The sequence below is a fragment of the Xyrauchen texanus genome, chromosome 27 (genome assembly GCF_025860055.1).
Source record: "Xyrauchen texanus isolate HMW12.3.18 chromosome 27, RBS_HiC_50CHRs, whole genome shotgun sequence".
Taxonomy (NCBI): Eukaryota; Metazoa; Chordata; class Actinopteri; order Cypriniformes; family Catostomidae; genus Xyrauchen; species Xyrauchen texanus.
In genome coordinates, this window is record NC_068302.1 from 42,504,055 (window position 1) to 42,523,707 (window position 19,653).

The window sequence follows — 19,653 nt, forward strand, 5'->3', positions numbered from 1 at the left end:
ATGGCAGTTTTGGAGCAGTGGCTTCTTCCTTGCTGAGCAGCCTTTCAGGTTATGTCGATATAGGACTCATTTTGCTGTGGATCTAGATACTCGTCTACCTGTTTCCTCCAGCATCTTCACAAGGTCCTTTGCTGTTGTTCTGGGATTGATTTGCACTTTTCGTGCCAAATTTCATTCATCTCTAGGAGACAGAATGCGTCTCCTTCCTGAGTGGTGTAATGGCTAAGTGGTCCCATGGCATTTATACTTGCGTATTATTGCTTGTACAGATGAACGTGGTACATTCAGGCATTTGGAAATTGCGGAGGTCCACCATTTTTTTTATGAGGTCTTGGCTGATTTCACCATGATGTCAAGCAAAGAGGCACGAGTTTGAAGATAGGCCTTAAATACATCCACAGGTACACATCCAGTTCAGTACACCTCATATCAGAAGCTAATTGTCTAAAGGCTTGACATCATTTTCTGGAATTTTCCAAGCTGTTTAAAGGTACAGTTAACATTTAACAATTAAAAGTGAAACAATCTGTCTGTAAACAATTGTTGAAAAAATTACTTGTGTCATGCACAAAGTAGATGTCTTTAACTTTTATAATTTATAATGCTAATATGAAATCTGTGGAGTGGTTAAAAAATATTTTTTAATGACTTAATGACAGTTTTTATATGCTCCCATTATATGCTTTTTGAAGCTTCAAAGTTTGACTTGCAGTGTATGGACCTACAGAGCTGAAAAACTCTTCTAAAAATCTTAATTTGTGCTTAGCAGAAGAAAGAAATCACACATCCAGGATGGAATGAGTAAAATGATGAGACAATTTTCGATTTTGGGCGAACTTTTCCTTTAAATCGTTAAATACATTTTTCAGTATTTCAAATAAATCATCAAATACACAATGAACCTGTAAAAAAACACTATAAAATATTTTAATGAATTATTAAATCATTAAACATTCCTTGTATTTCATTTTACCACTAGTTTTACCACATTTTTATTTTAGCCTTTTGGGTTAATTTTTTATTTAATTAATTTCACTCGGCGACAGTGGGCAACATATACCCAAAATATGTATTTTGATAAAAAAAAAAATTCAAAAAAAATGTATGACATGCTCTCTCGCGCCCGCCCTTTTTCCCCTTTGCGTCCATTTTGTTTGTTGCCATGAAACGAGTGAAGCGTCTGTAGAGCAATGCATGATGGTCTGAAATAAAATGCGGCCACACATTGCAGCGAGAATCGTGCAGAGCTGACCAATTGCAGAGCCGGGCTTGCCAGCGGCAGCCAATGGGAGTCGAAAGTGGGAGGAGTCAACGGCAGTTACACACGTACTACTTTTTTGTCAAACACACAGCGTGAGGATCACAGACGAAACATCGCCCGCAGTGTAAGGAAAATCTACACAAAAATAAGGTAAAAACATTTACTTATCTACATTTCGTGTAGTTAGTTGCGTATTAGGAAAAATAATAAAAATAAATGATTGGAAAAAATTTAATAAAAATAATAATGCAAATGTCTGTTCATTTATAATTGAAATTTTACAAAGCTCTGCTTGGCTGCTCATAAAACAACAAATAATTTCAAACCTTTATAACAATGACCATGGCGCCATTCGTTTGTGTGTTTTACCACTGAAAACACCAGGGCAAAACAGCTATTTTATTTGATGTTTATTAAATTAATATAATTTACTGTGTTTAATTAATGTAAAGTTAAATTAAACGCCATTTCAATATACGTATGGTAAGTTTGATGTAATAATGTTGGTGCTGAGGACAGTCTTTAGTTCAGGTGTCCATGGCAACAGTAACCTGGTGAAATATGCCACGTGATGTTATGCAATAAAGATGGAATAAAAGCTCTATATTACATAACCACAATCAGGCTGGCTGGTGAGCCATCACCATCTTTGACCAGTCAAACCATCACAGAAGATATGGGTTTGGGACGTTCACTTAAAGGGACAGTACACCCAAAAAGGAGAATTCTGTCATTTACACACCCTCATGTCATTCCAAACCCATATGACCAGTAGACATTGGGCAGAATGTTATTTCATGACTGCTCCAGTCACCACTGAAAGTGACTGGTGACTGAAGCTGCCGCTTCCTAACATTCTGCAAAACATCTCCTTTAGTGTTCCACATAAGAAGTCATACTTGTTTGGGATGCCATGAGGGTGAGTAACTGCAGGTGTTGGTCAGGCGTTGTCCTGTTTATGTCAATAAATATGATATATATAGATATATAAATAATGTTTACGGCTTTTTTAGTGACCATGTCGGACAGAAAGGCAGTGATCAAGAACGCAGACATGTCTGAGGAGATGCAGCAGGACGCTGTGGAGTGTGCCACACAGGCGCTGGAGAAATACAACATTGAGAAGGACATCGCTGCTTACATCAAGAAGGTAAACACCTGTGTTTGTGGGGCTGAATGCTCTATACACATCCATCAATCTTTGTGCGCCTGAGGTTATTTTTAGCAGTGTAGATGTGCTTTTGAATACTGTGTTGGTGGAAATGCTTAGTGGAGCCTTGAAAAGCCTTAAAGTCACGTCTCGTCCTTTAAAAAGTCAATTTAAACTTAAATTACGTAGAAGCGAGTTTTAGCGGAAGATGGAAATCTAGGGATGCACCAATAGTGTTGTCACGGTACCAAAATTTCAGTAGTGTGAAATTTCATGGTTGTCGATGCCACAAAATGTTTTGCTAATATAGTAATGTACTATTGAACACACTCGTTTAGCCTCAAGTTACATTTCAAAGTAAATAATAAATTAAAAGATATGCACATTTCCTTCGAGTGTTTCTAACTCTAGTTTGTTTTTAACCAGTGCCCTACTGAAATCTGTTTTATTTATTTATTATTTTTCCCAGAATTCCATATTTTAAAGTTTAATTTCATTATCAAATTGGTGTTTTAATCAAAAAATTTCCCTGAAACTTTTAAAAACATAAACATAGACCAGTTACTTATAAAGGTATTGCATTTTTAATCTTTTATTCAATACAATAGCACTCTTGTGATATATCGCTTAATTTTTACTATTATTATTATTACAAGTAATTATTTATTATAATAATAATTATTATTATTATTTCTACAGTGAGGATTACATTTTACTATACAGTTATAATATATTTCTGTTGCAATTTCTTCAATTTCAGGTGTTTTGCTTTTATTATGAATCGTGCTTTTATTTTAACTGTTCGTTATATGGTCCAATATGATCGATAAAGTGCAAATGCTTTGATTTAAATAAATGATATAAAAACAACGCTTCATAGTGGATTAATGCTCTGCTCTGTCATCTCATACAACACAAATGATTCTCATTTGAAGCTCATACAGATTAATATTGCAGCATTTCGTGGTTTAATAATCACACTAGGAGATATCACGATTTCAATTTGATTAGTTGTGCATTTCAGTGTAAGAGGAGCAGCAAAGAACACGCTCAAACAAGCCTGTGAGCATTTGAAAGCAGTTGTGTGTCAGTAAGACAGTGTGTGGGTAACAGATAAAGTACTGCCGAATCACTGGTATCATTACTTGTTTTTTTATTTTAGTACAGACTTGGTACTGAATTACCGGAACATTTGACAACACTAATCGGCAGCAGATATTTCTTGGCCGATTAATGACCAAATTCAAACCATCGGTTTATGCATGAAAATAAAAAGATATATGAAAAACAGAAGGATCATTTATTATTTTCATCACACTTTGTATAAACTCGTTTAATTCAAATTAGAGGTGGACCGATATATCGTTTTTACCAATTGTTGCCGATAGTTGCTGTTTGGAGATATCGGTTATCAGCAAATATCTATGCGATAGTTGCCGCTAGTTTTTTATAATTTCAAAATAAGTGTTCCCGGTGTATTTTGGGCTTGTTTATACTTAAAAGTCCCCCTTTATGCACCAAATCTGTATTTACTAATTTTTTCTGGTTATTATTGGCATTTCGGTTGAACAAACTGCAACTGTATATTTATTAATGTTGTACTCTTTCTCTTTGCCCGACATAGTAAAGAATGAATACATTTATATATTTTTTTCATTTTATAAATCGATTTTAAAAACTATCAGCCAATTAATTCGTTAGCGGCCTTTCCCAACTAATAAACCAACTAGTAATAATTGTATTTGATAAAAAATTCTAATTTGTAATTAAATTCCTGATATCAAATATTAGCATTTTTACTAGTGAAAATTGAATATCTAATATAAATCCTGCATGTGATTTGTCCCACCCTACATGTTTTCGCATTAAATGTAGTTTAATTCAGAATTGTCACATTATGAAAGAACGCCATTTCATGTTGATTCTATCTGTCCTTACAGGAGTTTGACAAAAAGTACAACCCCACCTGGCATTGCATCGTGGGGAGGAACTTCGGCAGCTACGTGACTCATGAGACCAAACATTTCATCTACTTCTATCTGGGCCAGGTGGCCATCCTGCTCTTCAAGTCTGGCTGAGCAAACAGCATCAAGCTTTATTTAATTAAAAACAGACTGTATTGACGAGGCTGATCATTCTTGTATTGGGACCTGCCTTCTTTCGACGCCTTCTCCTATAAAGAAACAATTGTATTTATTTTTGTTTTCTATACACCGTTTGAATGTTTTGTCTCACCTCAGTTTTTTTAATTAAAGCGAAATGATTTGGCTGTTTGGGTGAAGTGTGTTATCACTGGGGGGTTCATTTAGACACAGCACAAATCGACTGATTACATCCACAATAACAGTGTTCTCTGTATTAGTTATGATGGCATGATTGTATTTAAGACTGCTACCGTGGCTTTAATATATCGGCCTAATTTTCTTATCTGACCGATAGCTTTTACATTCACATTTGGCGGCCGATAACGATTTGGCCGCTGATATATCGTGCATTAGAGGTCGACCGATAGTGGATTTTGCCGATAATGATAACAAATGTGGTGAAAAAGGCAGAAAACTGATTAATCGGCTGATAGTTTTTAAATTCAAATTAGAATAAATGAATAAAATCCCAGATTCAACCCGAACATACCAATAACCTAAAATTTAATAAATGAATATTTGATGCATAATGTGGGACTTGTAGCTTTAAACAAGCCCAAAACACACTACGGACTCTTATTTTGAAATGACACACTTGCTCAGTTAAAATGCTCTACATTCAACAAGTACTTAACAATTAAGCTTTTAGTGGCCTACATATATATTCACCAGATGTACATTTCTCAAGATGAGAAATAAGGTTTATTATTCACAAAATAATAAAATATGAAGACACAATAAATGTGCTGATAGGGCACGTTTCCATAGTGGCATTTTTCTTTGTATGTCCGCACTTCAATTAAAATTACTTGATTATCTACTCAAAATCGCGCCAACCACAAAAGGAATAATTAAACAAAAACTATTGGCACCGATTAATTGGTAAAACCAGTCTACCTCTTTTGTGCATCCATTAAGTATTACACAATAGACAAATGCAATGGAAAAATTAACTTACATTTGAAGAGCTCTAGTTTCATCTAATTCAATGCAGAGAACTGAATTGTAATTAAAGAGATTTACTTGACTTGAGATTTTATTAGTTACCATTACTTTCCCAGGCCTGGAAAACACCACTGTAAAACCTCCAGGTTTTCCATGGCCATGAGAGCCAACAATCCCAAGTCGTAGAACTGACCCCATTAATAACAACACCACCCATAAATATCTAGGATGACAATGAGCCAGAGTGGATTGGGTTCACACGGATTTTATTTGCATCTTTAGAAAACCAGTTTGTGTGGATAGACTCCGTTAGAGAGGGAGAATGTGGAGCGCAGATATCCCTTCAGCTGGGGAACCTTCTTAATCAGAGGAAGCAGCTGAGAGTCCACAGCCTTCTGATCCTCCTTACGCTGCTCCGTCAACTGGTACTTCTGCACACCGCAAAATAAAGTGCATTAGATACGATACTTGACTTCTAGAAATTGGTACAAAAGTAAAGCAAATGGTTTACCTCCTTCTCCGTGTCAAAGATCTCTCCCTCCTGGTGCTTGGGCTTCCTCAGCTTCTTCTTCTTGAAGTAAGCATCATTCAGTGTTTTGGGGAGCTTCATGCCAGAGATGTCCACCTTGGTGGCTGTGGCGATGCAGAACTTCTGGTGCGCTCTACGCAGGGGCACTCTGTTCAGGGCTAGAGGACCTGAGGGAAGACAGAGATGGCGGTTCATTATTCACTCCCTTGCATGATGACAAACACCGCCTGGAGCGTCACAGAAGATCCGGCTTACCAGTAACGAGGAGGAGACCGGTGTCCAGCTGCTTGAGGAAGACCACACGCTGCAGAGAGGAAGAGATTCACTATTAATGTTACAGTAGATGAATAAAATAAACAGATCCTGATGTTTGTTTCAGTCCTGCTCTGAACCTCCGGCATTGTGAATATCAAGTGCACCTGATTTCTGCAGAGGAGTTCAGATGTTCAGCTAGCAGAAGTGTTTGTGTGGGAGAAGAGAATGTGAGCGGGTCGCCGTTGTTTTACAGGTCATTTTGCATGTAGGAGCTTTTTACTCAAGGGTGTGTTGGTGTAAATGTGCCATTTAAACGGCAACACCTCAACTATTTTAGTTAGAGCAGTCGTTAACAAGCAGATGACTTCAAATGATTTAAAATAAAGTTGTATCAAAACTAAAGAAATATTCTGGGTTCAATACCAGAAGCTTCTTTAAAAAATAAAAAGCAAAAATCTGGGTTACAATGGAAGCCAATGGGCCCAATCTGTAAACGTTAATATGCTCGGTTTTAAAAGTATAGCCACATGATGTAACATTATGCACTTCTGAGACCGTCAATCCGCGCATCTGATCACGTGACTCGTTGTGTATGACACTGCGGAGACTCACGCTACTCTCCACGATCCACACACAACATGTGACTCTACCCTCCCTAGCAACCGGGCCAATTTGGTAGCTTAGAAGACCCGACTGGAAACCTGTCATGAGGAATCAAATGTTCCTTGATATTTTGACATAAGAGATATTTCTACTATAAAAACATACTGTAAATGTCAGAACTTATAACTTAATCCCCAATGCAATAAAAGTATTTATTGAAACATAGCTGCAAAAACATCTGGTTCTCTACTTCCGCCACTACCCATGTCATTTTCAGGCCCAATAATTCAATGAGAGAGAGATACAAACGAAGCGCTAGTAGACGGGTCCAAGGGTGCATAAGTGCTTGTTCGTATTGTAAACAGACAGACAGACACAGAGAGAGAGAGGTCAAACCGGCCTAGTGTGCCCTAACTATTCCTGAACACCAACTCTAGTCCCCCCATCTGGACTATTTTGAGTATAAACATGCAAAAATCCCGAAGAAATACTCAAACCAGTCCTTCTGGCACCAACAATCACGCCACAGTGATGGTTGACGTGAACATTAACTCCTAGCTAATTAGCTCCTGACCCGTATCTGCCTGATTATATGCACTGCTGCCACATGATTGGCTGATCAGATAACTGCATGGATGATTGTTGGTGCAAGATGGGCTGGTTTGAGTATTTCTGGGATTTTCACACAAAACAGTCTCTAGAATTTACTCCGAATGGAGCCAAAAAAAAAAACAGCCAGTCAGCGGCAGTTCTTGTTGATGAGAGGTCCACAGAGACTGGTTTGAAGTCTACGGTAACTCGGATAACCACTCTGTACAATTGTGTTGAGAATAATATAATCCCTGAATGCTGTTCTGAGATGCGGTTTGGCGCTGTTTTGGCGGCACGAGGGGGACCGACACAATATTAGGCAGGTGGTTTTAATGTTGTGGCTGATCGGTGCATATATAAAAGGTGTCATGAATACATTTAAATACCCCTTTAAATGTAAATCCCAATAATATATGATATAATGACCAGTGCACAACTGGTCCCACGACTTCTCCTGGCCTTGAAAACAATCTTAAAATTCCTTGATATTTGCAGGTTTTCCATACCTGTGAAAATCGTGCCACTTTAAGACAATTTGGCTACAAAATGCTCAGAGGTTTGAAAACAGAAGTGTGTTGGTATCCAAAATAACAGTTTAATATCTCGAATTCTCGTGTGCACTCGCTGATGCGCTAACGTCACGCTTCCCGTCAGCTGATGGCAGGGAGTGCTTTTTTAAAAGTGAATAAATGGCATAATAAGGACCTGACAGAGCTCAATCTTCTTAATCTTAATTTGTGATCTGTTGAAAACAGTCATACATATGACTGGGGCGGCATCAGGGTAAGTGGTAGAGAGAATTAAAATGTTTGGGTGACCTATTACTTCAATTCAGATTCCCAATATCGGTTCTCACATTGGTACCTTTTTTTGTGCCCCGTATTATGATTGGCGAGATTTCGTCATTGTGCAGCTTGCTGCAGTTTATAGCGCATCTTAAGTACCTTGCCGCGGTGGCGTCCGGTCAACAGGATCAGCACGGTTCCAGGGGTGATGGACTTGCGGAGCTTCCTCCTGTGATGGGCGAAGGGCTTGATACCGTGACTCAACAGCTTGCGGGGCACATCGTCTGTGGGGTAATAACGGGGCTGGACACAGAACACAGGAAACAGAAACATGAGAAATGAACATAACTTCGTTCCATGCAGACTTTTCCAGTCGAGTATCCCAATACAATCATCTGACCGTATAAGTGCAGTAAAACATTTGCAGTATTCTGTCAAAAACAAACTTAGTGTTTGACTCACCAACTTGCGCAGTTTGACCACACGAGTGCCTCCATTTTTGTCTCCACCGACGGTTTTGGTGATGGTGGTGGGGGCTCTCTCTTTTGGTTTCTTCTCCACGAGTTTCTTCTCTATCTGAAAAATCAACACGGATCTTTAAAACACTTGGACTGAGATTTCCTTCAACCATTCTCATTTGGTTCAGATGATCCAAACACTCACCTTCGTTACAGAGGCTTGAGTCTTCCTCTTGTACAAGGCCCGGCGAGCGAACATGGTAGAACGAGAGTAGCGGCCGATGCCCCTGGCCAGGACCGGGTTACGGCTTCCATGATGATGCTTACGGACCCTCTTTTTCTTATCGCCCTCGGCCATCTGAGAAATAAAACAAATGATTTATTACAACATGCACTAGTAAACAAATAGCCATTATTTACTGAAGCAAACTAGTAAAGGAAGGTATAATTCTCAACAGACAATTTAAGTCTAGTCAAACACCTTTAAGAATAGTCCATAAGTTATTCCAATCATGTAGTAATTAACGTGTATAACTGTTGCTTATAGACTGGTAATAACGCATGCAGTACACATGAACAAATGACAGGACATAGATCACAGTAGGGTACATAATAACTCAGTCTATTATTATATCCAACATATATTCATAATAAAACTAGCATGAGGCTGCCCTCCTGTAGCACAGCTAACATGCTAAAGCGCACACAATAACACACGTCCTATTAGAGCACAATCCAACACTTGTTTTCTCATGACAAACCATCGTATATCATTTTAAGGACTTTAATATGTAAACAAAACACACAGATGCCCGTTTCATCACGTAAACCCGCTGTCGGGCCTTACCGAGTACTGTACAGGCTTAAAAAACACACAACAGTCACAAATATTGGCTGATCCTTGCGATATATCTGTAATAATGTGTTCTTATACAATCTAGAGTGCGATATAAAGTGTAGATTAATCAGATTAATGTAGATTGTGTTTGGAGGAACAGACATGGACGCCACAATTACCTTCAGTTAGAAAAAAAAAGACCAACATCCGGGCATTTGACGTATATATAGTCGTGACGTATAGACCTCACGTTTCTCCTTCCGTCATTTTCTTCTGGTGTTAAAGGAACATGCGCTTATTTTATTGCCACGTGGATCAAGAGCGCCGCTGATTGGCCGAGTAATGTAAATACTTCAAAACTTTTGTAACGTTGTGGCTTTAGTTGTACATTTGTCTGGCCTAGAAACATTCATTTAGACAAAAATATAGCTTCTTAAGAAACTGAAGGCCAGTGCTTTCAAAAAAAAAATATTTTAATGTGAAGTGATATGTCTCACCTGCAGTTTTAAAGAAATGTGCACATGTCGTTGAAAGATTGTAATTAAATATTTATGTGTTTTTTTCGGTCATTTTAACACTTGTGCATCAATCTAAATAAGTTACTCAGAGGTAAGGACCTCTGAGTAAAGAGGACAAAAATGTCCATGTCAAAAAACTGCCATAATAAAATTAGATATTAATATTATTTCCCACTTTCACTGACTTATATATTTTAACCAACATCAGTCCTGATCATAACTACCAAATATTAATTCATTTTCAGGATTTTAACTCTGCCGGTTTGTTTACATAATGCCACTGTTGTTTTCTTACACACATTTCTCAATACACACATACAAAACACACTCTGACATCCATACAAACACACCCACTCAAGTTTAGCTGCATCATTTATTAAATTGGCCTGCAGTGATCTATATAATACAGCAAACAGAAAATAGGCATGTAAAAAGCCTGTATTCACTCCATAGGCTAAACATGAGGAAAATGGCGCCATCTGGTGGAAAATATAAAAAATATTTTTTTGAAGTTAGTGCTCCGAAGTGAAAGAACATTTTTGTCATGAAGGTCCTGAGTGTAACTATTTTGTGCACACAGTGTATTATAGATGTATCTTTGGCAAGATTTATGGCGTTGGCATTAACCCTGCCAAAATAATCGAAAAAACTAAACAAAAACAAAATCTTTTCACCGTATACTTAAAGGAGCTATAATCACTTTATTTAAATACCACAAATATAATGCCCCTATTGCCTGACAGATATCTCTAAAAAATCAGAAAAAGCTATCTTTTTGTCAATCATAGTGCACGTTCAAAATTGCTTCAATTTTGGGGGTTTTGGAGAGAAGGCGTGTGTTTGAAGGGTTAGATTACCTATAACCATCGCTTTTAGCACCTTTAAACCCATATAGAGCGCAACAGTTCCCCGCCCACTTATTCAGCGTCTGGGTTCCGGAAGTATTTTCCCCATTAATTTTTTCCAGACTTTCAACAAACAAAAAAAACGAAATTAAAGAGCCGTAAAGCATGAACCAAACCAACCATCTCCGATGTAAATCGTAACCTTACAGACTTTATTTATCTATAAGTATTTGGAAATCCCTCAGAAATTCAAAGTTTCAAGACTGTGATTTCACCGTCTTGCACGAGGGAACGAACTACAATCCCATGAAGCATTGCGAACGACATGAGCGAATATTAAACTATGGAAATATATAAAAATACAAATTTTATATTGTTGATTATAAGTATAGATACAATATAGTATATGTTTATTGCAAAATATTCCGATATACACAAATATGTAAGTGCAGGGAAACCGACTCGGTTGCGTCATTCAGAGGGCGTCACTGAAGTGGGCGGTCACTTCCGGTCTAATGTCGCGGGCATTCTTGGCCACGGTTCTCTGATTGGTGGATCTTTCACTGCTGTACTATGGGTACTGTAGTTGTTGACCATGAATTCTGCTATTAAAGCCAAGGTACATTTTAAGCAATTAAGTTGAAATAACGCAGACGGATGGCTTCCAAAGAAGCATATACCACAGACTAACAACCTGAGAGCTCACAGTTGGGCTGTCTGTAAAAGTGTATAAGTTATTGATAAAAATCAATTAGTCTATGGAAAAATGAATAGGATTTTTACTTCCGGAACCCGACTGTTGCGCTCTATTAGCATCACTTTTAATCTCGGGTCAGATATTTGTAAGTGTTTTAGCGCCATTTTAAAACTGGGTTAAAACACTAAGTTTGTAACATCGCTTTTGTGGTGCCAACTTTGAATTTTGGTGCCAAAGTATACAGTATGAATAACTTACCAGGGGTAAAGTTGGTACAATGTGAAACATGGAACAAGACGGCGTTATGAGGAATAGATAAATAAGAGTGTCCGAGGTGATACAAATTAGAAATCTTATATAAATAAATAAATACATATATATATAAAATGTTTGTGAAAAGCATTGGTCTCTGAAAGATTACACGGGATGACATTTTTTACTTTGAGCCCAAAATAAAATATTACAAGTGTGAAATGCCTTCAAGGAAATCAGGAGACTAGAACAAGAACACTAAATTAAGGATGTTCTAAAAGTCACTTATTTAAATGTCTGCAGAGCTCAAAGTACATAGTACAAACAGAATTTGAATTTAGGTCTTTGCTTTTGTGGTGCAGTGCTGTGACCTTTCACCTTAGTGGTCAGCACTGCTTAAATCCAGATGTACCTCTACCTGTATGTGTAAAGCTAGCCAGCTGATAGATAGCTGTGCAGTATGTAAACATCACACCCCTGGCCCAGAGATGTGCACTAGCGACTGATCAAGGGGCTGTAGCCTTTTACCTCCTGCCTCCCATGCCGGAGACCCTGGTTCGAATCCCGCTAGGAGCAGGTTGAGTAGGAGTGGCTACATATGCACATATAAAATATGCATGCCAAAGAAGAAAAAAGATGGAACATTACAGAACAGAGTATCAAACAGCTCATTATTTATTGATATGAAGAGTCAGGACTCAGGGGAGTAAACTGAACAGGATCTCAACTCTACATTTTATTTAGACATGATTCTAAACAAAATAACTTTTAGAAGTCCACAATGAATATTGGAGTTTTTCTACTACATTCTGCTGTAACACAGTGGAGTGAATATATTACAGACCTGAAAAAAGCAAGGAGTGAGAGACACAAAGAGAAAAGGTTAATCCAGAGAGCTGTTAGATTAGGCACAGAGGCAAATGTACAGCAAGGCACATTACATTATTACTGCCTGTAACTAAACATCCCATAAAACCTTCCATCATGTTCTCATGTGTGCCACATAACATGACTACAGGACCATATGATAAGAGGAATAATTATTCATGTGCAAAATAGATGCATCCTTTTAAGCCACATCTGAAGACAAGGCTATTTTTTAATAATTCGGATGGTGTGAATTTATGCTTGATATCTTCTCATTGTGCGTTTTCCAGAATAATGGCAATGCCCTGACCACCACCAATGCACGCAGAGCCCACCGCATACTTTCCACCCCGCCTCCTGAGAACAGAAAATAGAATACGTCACATGACTTCACAATGCATGGTACTTCTCATGGGCTGCCAGATCCTAAAAATAACCATAATGCGTGTCCTTACCTAAGCTCGTGTACAAGGTGAGCTGTGATTCTAGCTCCAGAGGCTCCAAGCGGGTGTCCAAGGGCAATGGCTCCTCCATTAACGTTACTCTTCGCCAGGTCCAGACCTAAAGCTTTAGCCACAGCCAGATACTGAGAAGCAAATGCTTCATTCACCTGACAGAGCAACAGATCAATTACATAACAGACTGACTTATCACATCTTCTCACGGTCACAAATATCATGTTATTGTAATGAAGGACTGTACTGTACCTCCACCAGGTCCATGTCTTTGAGGGAAAGACCAGCCTTCTTCAGGGCCTCTGTGATGGCAGGTACAGGCCCTAGAGAAGATGCCAAATTAATACTTATAATAGTTATTAATAATTTTATTCATAGCTATAGAGCTGTACGAAACTGTAGGTGCATGTTACACTCACCAATTCCCATGATGCTGGGGTCACAGCCGGAGGTGTGATAGGCCACAATTCTAGCCAATGGGGTGAGTTTGTGCTCTTTAAGGGCATCTTCACTGGCTATGACAACAGCAGCTGCACCATCGGACACGCCCTGTGGGAGGAGCCAACAACTAAAACTGTGGGTGAAGCCTACATCATAATAGTCCAAGGGAGCAGTCAACAATATAAAAGACTGTGGGAGGAGTCAACAATATAAAAGACTGTGGGAGGAGTCAACAATATAACAGACTATGGGAGGAGTCAACAATATAAAAGACTGTGGGAGGAGCCAACAATATAAAACACTATGGGAGGAGCCAAAAATATAAAAGACTGTGGGAGGAGTCAACAATATAAAAGACTGTGGGAGGAGTCAACAATATAAAAGACTATGGGAGGAGCCAACAATATAAGAGACTGTGGGAGGAGTCAACAATATAAAAGACTGTGGGAGGAGCCAACAATATAAAAGACTGTGGGAGGAGCCAACAATATAAAAGACTATGGGAGGAGCCAAAAATATAAAATACTGTGGGAGGAGCCAACAATATAAAAGACTGTGGGAGGAGTCAACAATATAAAAGACTATGGGAGGAGTCAACAATATAAAAGACTGTGGGAGGAGTCAAAAATATAACAGACTGTGGGAGGAGTCAAAAATATAAAAGTCTATGGGAGGAGCCAACCATATAAAATACTGTGGGAGGAGTAAACAATGTAAAAGACTGTGGAAGGAGCCAACTACAAAGTCAACAACAAAAAACTATGGGAGGAGTCAACAGCATAAAACAGTGTGGAGGTCAACAACAAGACTGTGGGAGGAGCCAAAACATAAAATACAGTGGGTGGAGTCAACAAAAAAATAGTGTGGAGGTCAACAACAAAAGACTGTTGGAGGAAAATTGAAAATCATCAAAAGCTACCATTGATTTGGAATAGATATACCCACTGAAGCATTGGCAGCAGTGACTGTGCCACCTTTCTTGAAGACAGGTGGCAGTTTTGCCATCTGCTCCAGTGTGGTCTGTGGACGCGGGTGCTCGTCGTGTGTCATTGGCACTTTGCCCTTCTTCGCTTTGACTTCAACAGGTGCAATCTCAGCATTGTAAAAGCCAGCCTCATGAGCTGCAAAAGAGACAGAGAGAGAGACCGTGTGTGAGTGTGTTTGAACAGGATGCAGTTTTGGTCTGTTGTTGTCCAAATATTCACCTGCTTTCCACCTCTGCTGTGTCTGATACGCGTACTGGTCACAGTCGTCTCGTGTGATCTGGTATTTCTCTGCCAGGTTTTCTGCTGTGATGCCCATGGGCAGCTTTATGTGCAGATCAGTCAGTCCTGCCCACAGTGTGTCTTCCAGCTGATTTTATACATGTTCAAATGTTATTCCGGATTCCCAAACCATTTGACAAATGCCTTTCCAGGACTTTACCAGTCTTTTTAGATTTTGCAGTCTCAAAATTGCATTGTAAACCAGCGTCTTCAATCTTACCTTTAAATCAACTCCAAACTTGGTTCCGAAGCGAATGTTCCGGACAGCGTAAGGAGCTTGACTCATGCTCTCTGAGCCACCACACAGAACAATCTCAGATTCTTTAAGACAGATCTCCTACACAATAAACACGCAATACTCATAAACAACTCGTTTGTAGAGATGTGTAAGCCACAGATATATTTTTGGTTTAATCTGGACTCTTACGTGCGCTCCGCTGATTATAGACTGGAATCCTGATCCACAGAGGCGGTTTACAGTCAGTGCTGGTACTGGTATGGGAACACCGCACCGGAGACCCACGTGTCGTGCGATGTAAGGAGCGTCCGCAGAGCTCTGGATGACAGAGAGGCCGCATTCACAAAAATAATTTGAGAAGACCAGGCTTTCTCCAGTATAATATCAGTAAACTAGTGAAGTTCATTTTGGCATGGGTCAGTGGTATCATAATATTGTGATGCCGTGTGAAGTTCTGAGGGAATATTTGTTATAGCAGTAACATATCTACGTAAGATATGTTATAAACAGGTATCCATCTTTAAAGTATACTATTGTGAACATAAAGAACAGTACAGATTTGGTCTTATTTGTTATCTTCATAACATAAAATAGAAGAGTAGTTCAGAGCGGTTAGTCTCTCACCTGCATGACATTACCCATGATGACACTGTTGACTATCTCAGGTGCCACATTACCAGCAGCGAGAGCAGCTTTAGCTGCATGCTCAGCCAGATCTGTAGCACTGTGATCCTTCAGAACACCTCCATATGTGCCAAACGGTGTCCTCTTAGCCGAGACAATAAACACACCTGAACAAGAGCGGAAGAGAGACACCTGGTTAGACTCCAGCGACAGACAGACAGATATTTTTAGTTTTCAGACAGACAGACAGATATTTCTAGTTTTCAGACAGACAGTTAGATAGACAGACAGACAGATAAATATTTTTTGTTTTCAGACAGACAGATAGATAGACAGACAAAGTTATTTTTAGTTTTCAGACAGACAGTTAGATAGACAGACAGACAGATAAATATTTTTTGTTTTCAGACAGATAGACAGAAAGTTATTTCTAGTTTTCAGACAGACAGTTAGATAGACAGACAGAAAGACAGACATTTTTAGTTTTCAGACAGACAGTTAGATAGACATTCAGAAAGACAGACATTTTTAGTTTTCAGACAGACAGACAATCAGAAAGATAGATATTTGTAGTTTTCAGACAGACAGTTAGATAGACAGACAGACAGATAAATATTTTTTGTTTTCAGACAGACAGATAGATAGACAGACAAAGTTATTTTTAGTTTTCAGACAGACAGTTAGATAGACAGACAGACAGATAAATATTTTTTGTTTTCAGACAGATAGACAGAAAGTTATTTCTAGTTTTCAGACAGACAGTTAGATAGACAGACAGAAAGACAGACATTTTTAGTTTTCAGACAGACAGACAGACAATCAGAAAGATAGATATTTGTAGTTTTCAGATAGACAGTTAGATAGACAGACAGAAAGTTATTTCTAGTTTTCAGACAGACAGTTAGACAGACAGACAGCCAGACAGTTATTTTTAGTTTTCAGACAGACAGACAGTCAGAAAGACAGATATTTTAGTTCAGACAGACAGTTAGATAGATAGACAGAAAGACAGATATTTCTAGTTTTCAGACAGACAGTTAGATAGACAGACAGAAAGTTATTTCTAGTTTTCAGACAGACAGTTAGATAGACAGACAGACAGAAAGTTATTTTTAGTTTTCAGACAGATAGTTAGACAGACAGACAGATAGATATTTTTAGCTTTCAGACAGACAGTTAGATAGACAGAGACAGACATTTTTAGTTTTCAGACAGACAGTTAGATAGACAGATATTTTTAGTTTTCAGACAGACAGTTAGATAGACAGACAGACAGATAGATATTTTTAGTTTTCAGACAGACAGTTAGATAGACAGACAAAGTTATTTTTAGTTCAGACAGACAATTAGATAGACAGACAGACAGATATTTTTAGTTTTCAGACAGCCAGTTAGATAGACAAAGTTATTTTTAGTTTTCAGACAGACAGTTAGATAGACAGACAGATAGATATTTTTAGTTTTCAGACAGACAGTTAGACAGACAGACAGACAGATAGATATTTTTAGTTTTCAGACAGACAGTTAGACAGACAGACAGATAGATATTTTTAGTTTTCAGACAGACAGTTAGATAGACAGACAGTCAGAAAGACAGATATTTTTAGTTTTCAGACAGACAGTTAAATAGATAGACATTTTTAGTTTTCAGACAGACAGTTAGACAGACAGACAGACAGATAGATATTTTTAGTTTTCAGACAGACAGTTAGATAGACAGACAGTCAGAAAGACAGATATTTTTAGTTTTCAGACAGACAGTTAAATAGATAGACATTTTTAGTTTTCAGACAGACAGACAGTTAGATAGACAGACAGACAGACAGTTAGATAGACAGACAGACAGTTAGATAGATAGATATTTTAGAAACTTGTTAAAAGATTGCATTACGAAAAAAATATACACAGTTTACACATTATTCTCGGTATACATTAAAACAATTACAAGAAATTAGAAAGAATAAACATTGAACACAAGAGTGTATAATGCGTGTCAATGAAATCACCTTTGACCTACTTCTGTCAGTCATCGTGACATTAATCGGAACTGTGTGATCTTGATGCAGGAGTTTCTTACAGTAAAGTTAATCTGTTTTTATTTGTTTAGTTCATATTTTAATTCACAATGAAGATTCAAGATGATTCGGTCATTTTGCCAGAGACAACAACATATTCTGTTTAGTAAAGAGCATCAGGATCATGCATCAATTAACACGATTTTAGAGCTGGATTTTAAACAATACAAAATAAAAACCGTAAATAAACTCAAACAGCTCATAAACAGACACTGAAGTTCAAGTGCAGGCAGCTTAAAATAAAAACTCTCTCCCGAGTCCTGAACATGAGGTTAATTTAAATATCATGTATTTGAATTTAAAATATATAAAGTTTACTTACCTCTTAAGAGAGACATGATAGTGATTTTGATATGGACGGTTTGAGCTCCGGATAGACGCGCAACACGACTGAACTTTCACCCAGATAATCTCTTCTTCTTCTCTTGTTTTTTGGCGGTTGGCAAAGCAGCTTTTGGCGCATTAGCGCCCCCAACGGAACTGGAGAGTGGAACTACAATGCGGAAGGACAGCTCTGACTTTGAATGTATTTCACGATTTATCTACCTAGCTTACTCGATGTCACTCCCCAAAAATGCAATAAAAGCTATAAACCAGGCAAACTTAAATTATATATGGAAAAGCAAAACACACTACATTAGGAAAGGAATTATGGTGAGCTTGATGAAGGAGGTCTGAAAGTCATTGATATCGAGTGTACTAATGGTACTATCAAAACGAATCGTCTTAGATTCTTTGTGAAAAATGAAAACAGCTTTTGGGTCCATAACAACATTATTATGAAACTAGGGGGCATCAACCTCCTTCTTAGCTGTGATTATGACCTACAAATCTCCCTGTCGAGTTATCAGATTTTCATCAGCAGGTATTATTATATTGGACAATGATTTACAAGCACAATTTTAGCCCTCATAACATCCCGTTGTGGAAGTGTAGATATGTGGTATTTAGGAACAAGTCTTTATTCTACAACAGTCGGTACGAGAGAGGAATATGGTCTGTGATGCACCTTTTGGAAAATACAGGAATCATTAAACCTTTTGAGACTTTTTGTTTAAAATGTAAGATAAATGACTGAAAACAGTATGATATTATCAAAGCAATCCCACAATCTATAATTCAAATGTCTTATAGTTTATGTCAAAGTAATGTAACTCCTTATCTTCCTAAACTCTTGCTGAACGGACTAGCTCTTACTAACCTGAAACTGCCGAACATCACAATCCGGAAAGCTTTTGTTAATTAATTATATCCATTTACTTATTTTACATTTTCCAATATTTTTCTAATAATGAGGTTTAGAACTTGAGAACAAAATATTTTACATTTCCAGTCGTACCAAAAGCAAAGGAAGTCCAGTTTAAAACTCTTAATGGATTATTTCCTTCTGGAGAGTTTTTAAGATGCAGATTTGGTCTCGATCAGAACAGTTGCTCATTTTGTGATGAACAAATTGAAACGACAGAACACTTATTTAATGAATGTAAATGTATTAATGCCTTCTGGGAAGATTTACATTATTGATTATTTCCTAAATTTGACAATTTCTCTGTATTAACAAAAAAAAAAAAAAAAAAAAAAATGTGATATTTGGTATATTTGCTAAAACACACATAATTATTAATCTTGGGAAATTGTTTTTACATAAAAATAGATTAATTAAAACAGAACTTTTATACATTTCACAAGGAGCGATGCCATTATTTCATATCACTGATGTCAATGAAGAAGAAGGTTACCTTGTAACTTTATAGAAGAACTTAAACTTGCTGAGAGTTTCTTTAGTTTTTTATGTATTTATGTACTTTAGTTTCTCA

The 19,653-nt window shown here is 37.7% G+C and overlaps 3 protein-coding genes across 3 annotated transcripts; 1 reads left to right on the forward strand and 2 right to left on the reverse strand.

Annotated features, from left to right (window-relative positions):
- The first annotated feature begins 1,323 nt into the window (after window positions 1-1,323).
- LOC127620879 (dynein light chain 1, cytoplasmic) lies at window positions 1,324-4,680 on the forward strand. The gene is made up of 3 exons (XM_052094214.1): window positions 1,324-1,411; window positions 2,275-2,411; window positions 4,352-4,680. The coding sequence occupies exons 2-3, from the start codon at window positions 2,280-2,282 to the stop codon at window positions 4,487-4,489; spliced, it is 270 nt and encodes an 89-aa protein (XP_051950174.1). The 5' UTR covers window positions 1,324-1,411; window positions 2,275-2,279; the 3' UTR covers window positions 4,490-4,680.
- A 1,069-nt stretch (window positions 4,681-5,749) lies between these two features.
- LOC127620878 (60S ribosomal protein L6-like) lies at window positions 5,750-9,097 on the reverse strand. The gene is made up of 6 exons (XM_052094213.1): window positions 8,927-9,097; window positions 8,726-8,839; window positions 8,423-8,566; window positions 6,285-6,333; window positions 6,012-6,196; window positions 5,750-5,931 (listed from the first exon to the last, which is right to left on the reverse strand). Exons 1-6 carry the CDS (start codon window positions 9,077-9,079, stop codon window positions 5,779-5,781), a joined length of 798 nt encoding a protein of 265 aa, XP_051950173.1. The 5' UTR covers window positions 9,080-9,097; the 3' UTR covers window positions 5,750-5,778.
- Window positions 9,098-12,531: 3,434 nt separating this feature from the next.
- Window positions 12,532-18,290, reverse strand: acaa2 (acetyl-CoA acyltransferase 2). Its single transcript, XM_052094323.1, has 10 exons — window positions 18,159-18,290; window positions 15,762-15,928; window positions 15,327-15,455; window positions 15,120-15,236; window positions 14,840-14,987; window positions 14,580-14,755; window positions 13,613-13,742; window positions 13,446-13,516; window positions 13,194-13,348; window positions 12,532-13,095 (listed from the first exon to the last, which is right to left on the reverse strand). The coding sequence occupies exons 1-10, from the start codon at window positions 18,172-18,174 to the stop codon at window positions 13,011-13,013; spliced, it is 1,194 nt and encodes a 397-aa protein (XP_051950283.1). The 5' UTR covers window positions 18,175-18,290; the 3' UTR covers window positions 12,532-13,010.
- Between the last annotated feature and the right edge of the window lie 1,363 nt (window positions 18,291-19,653).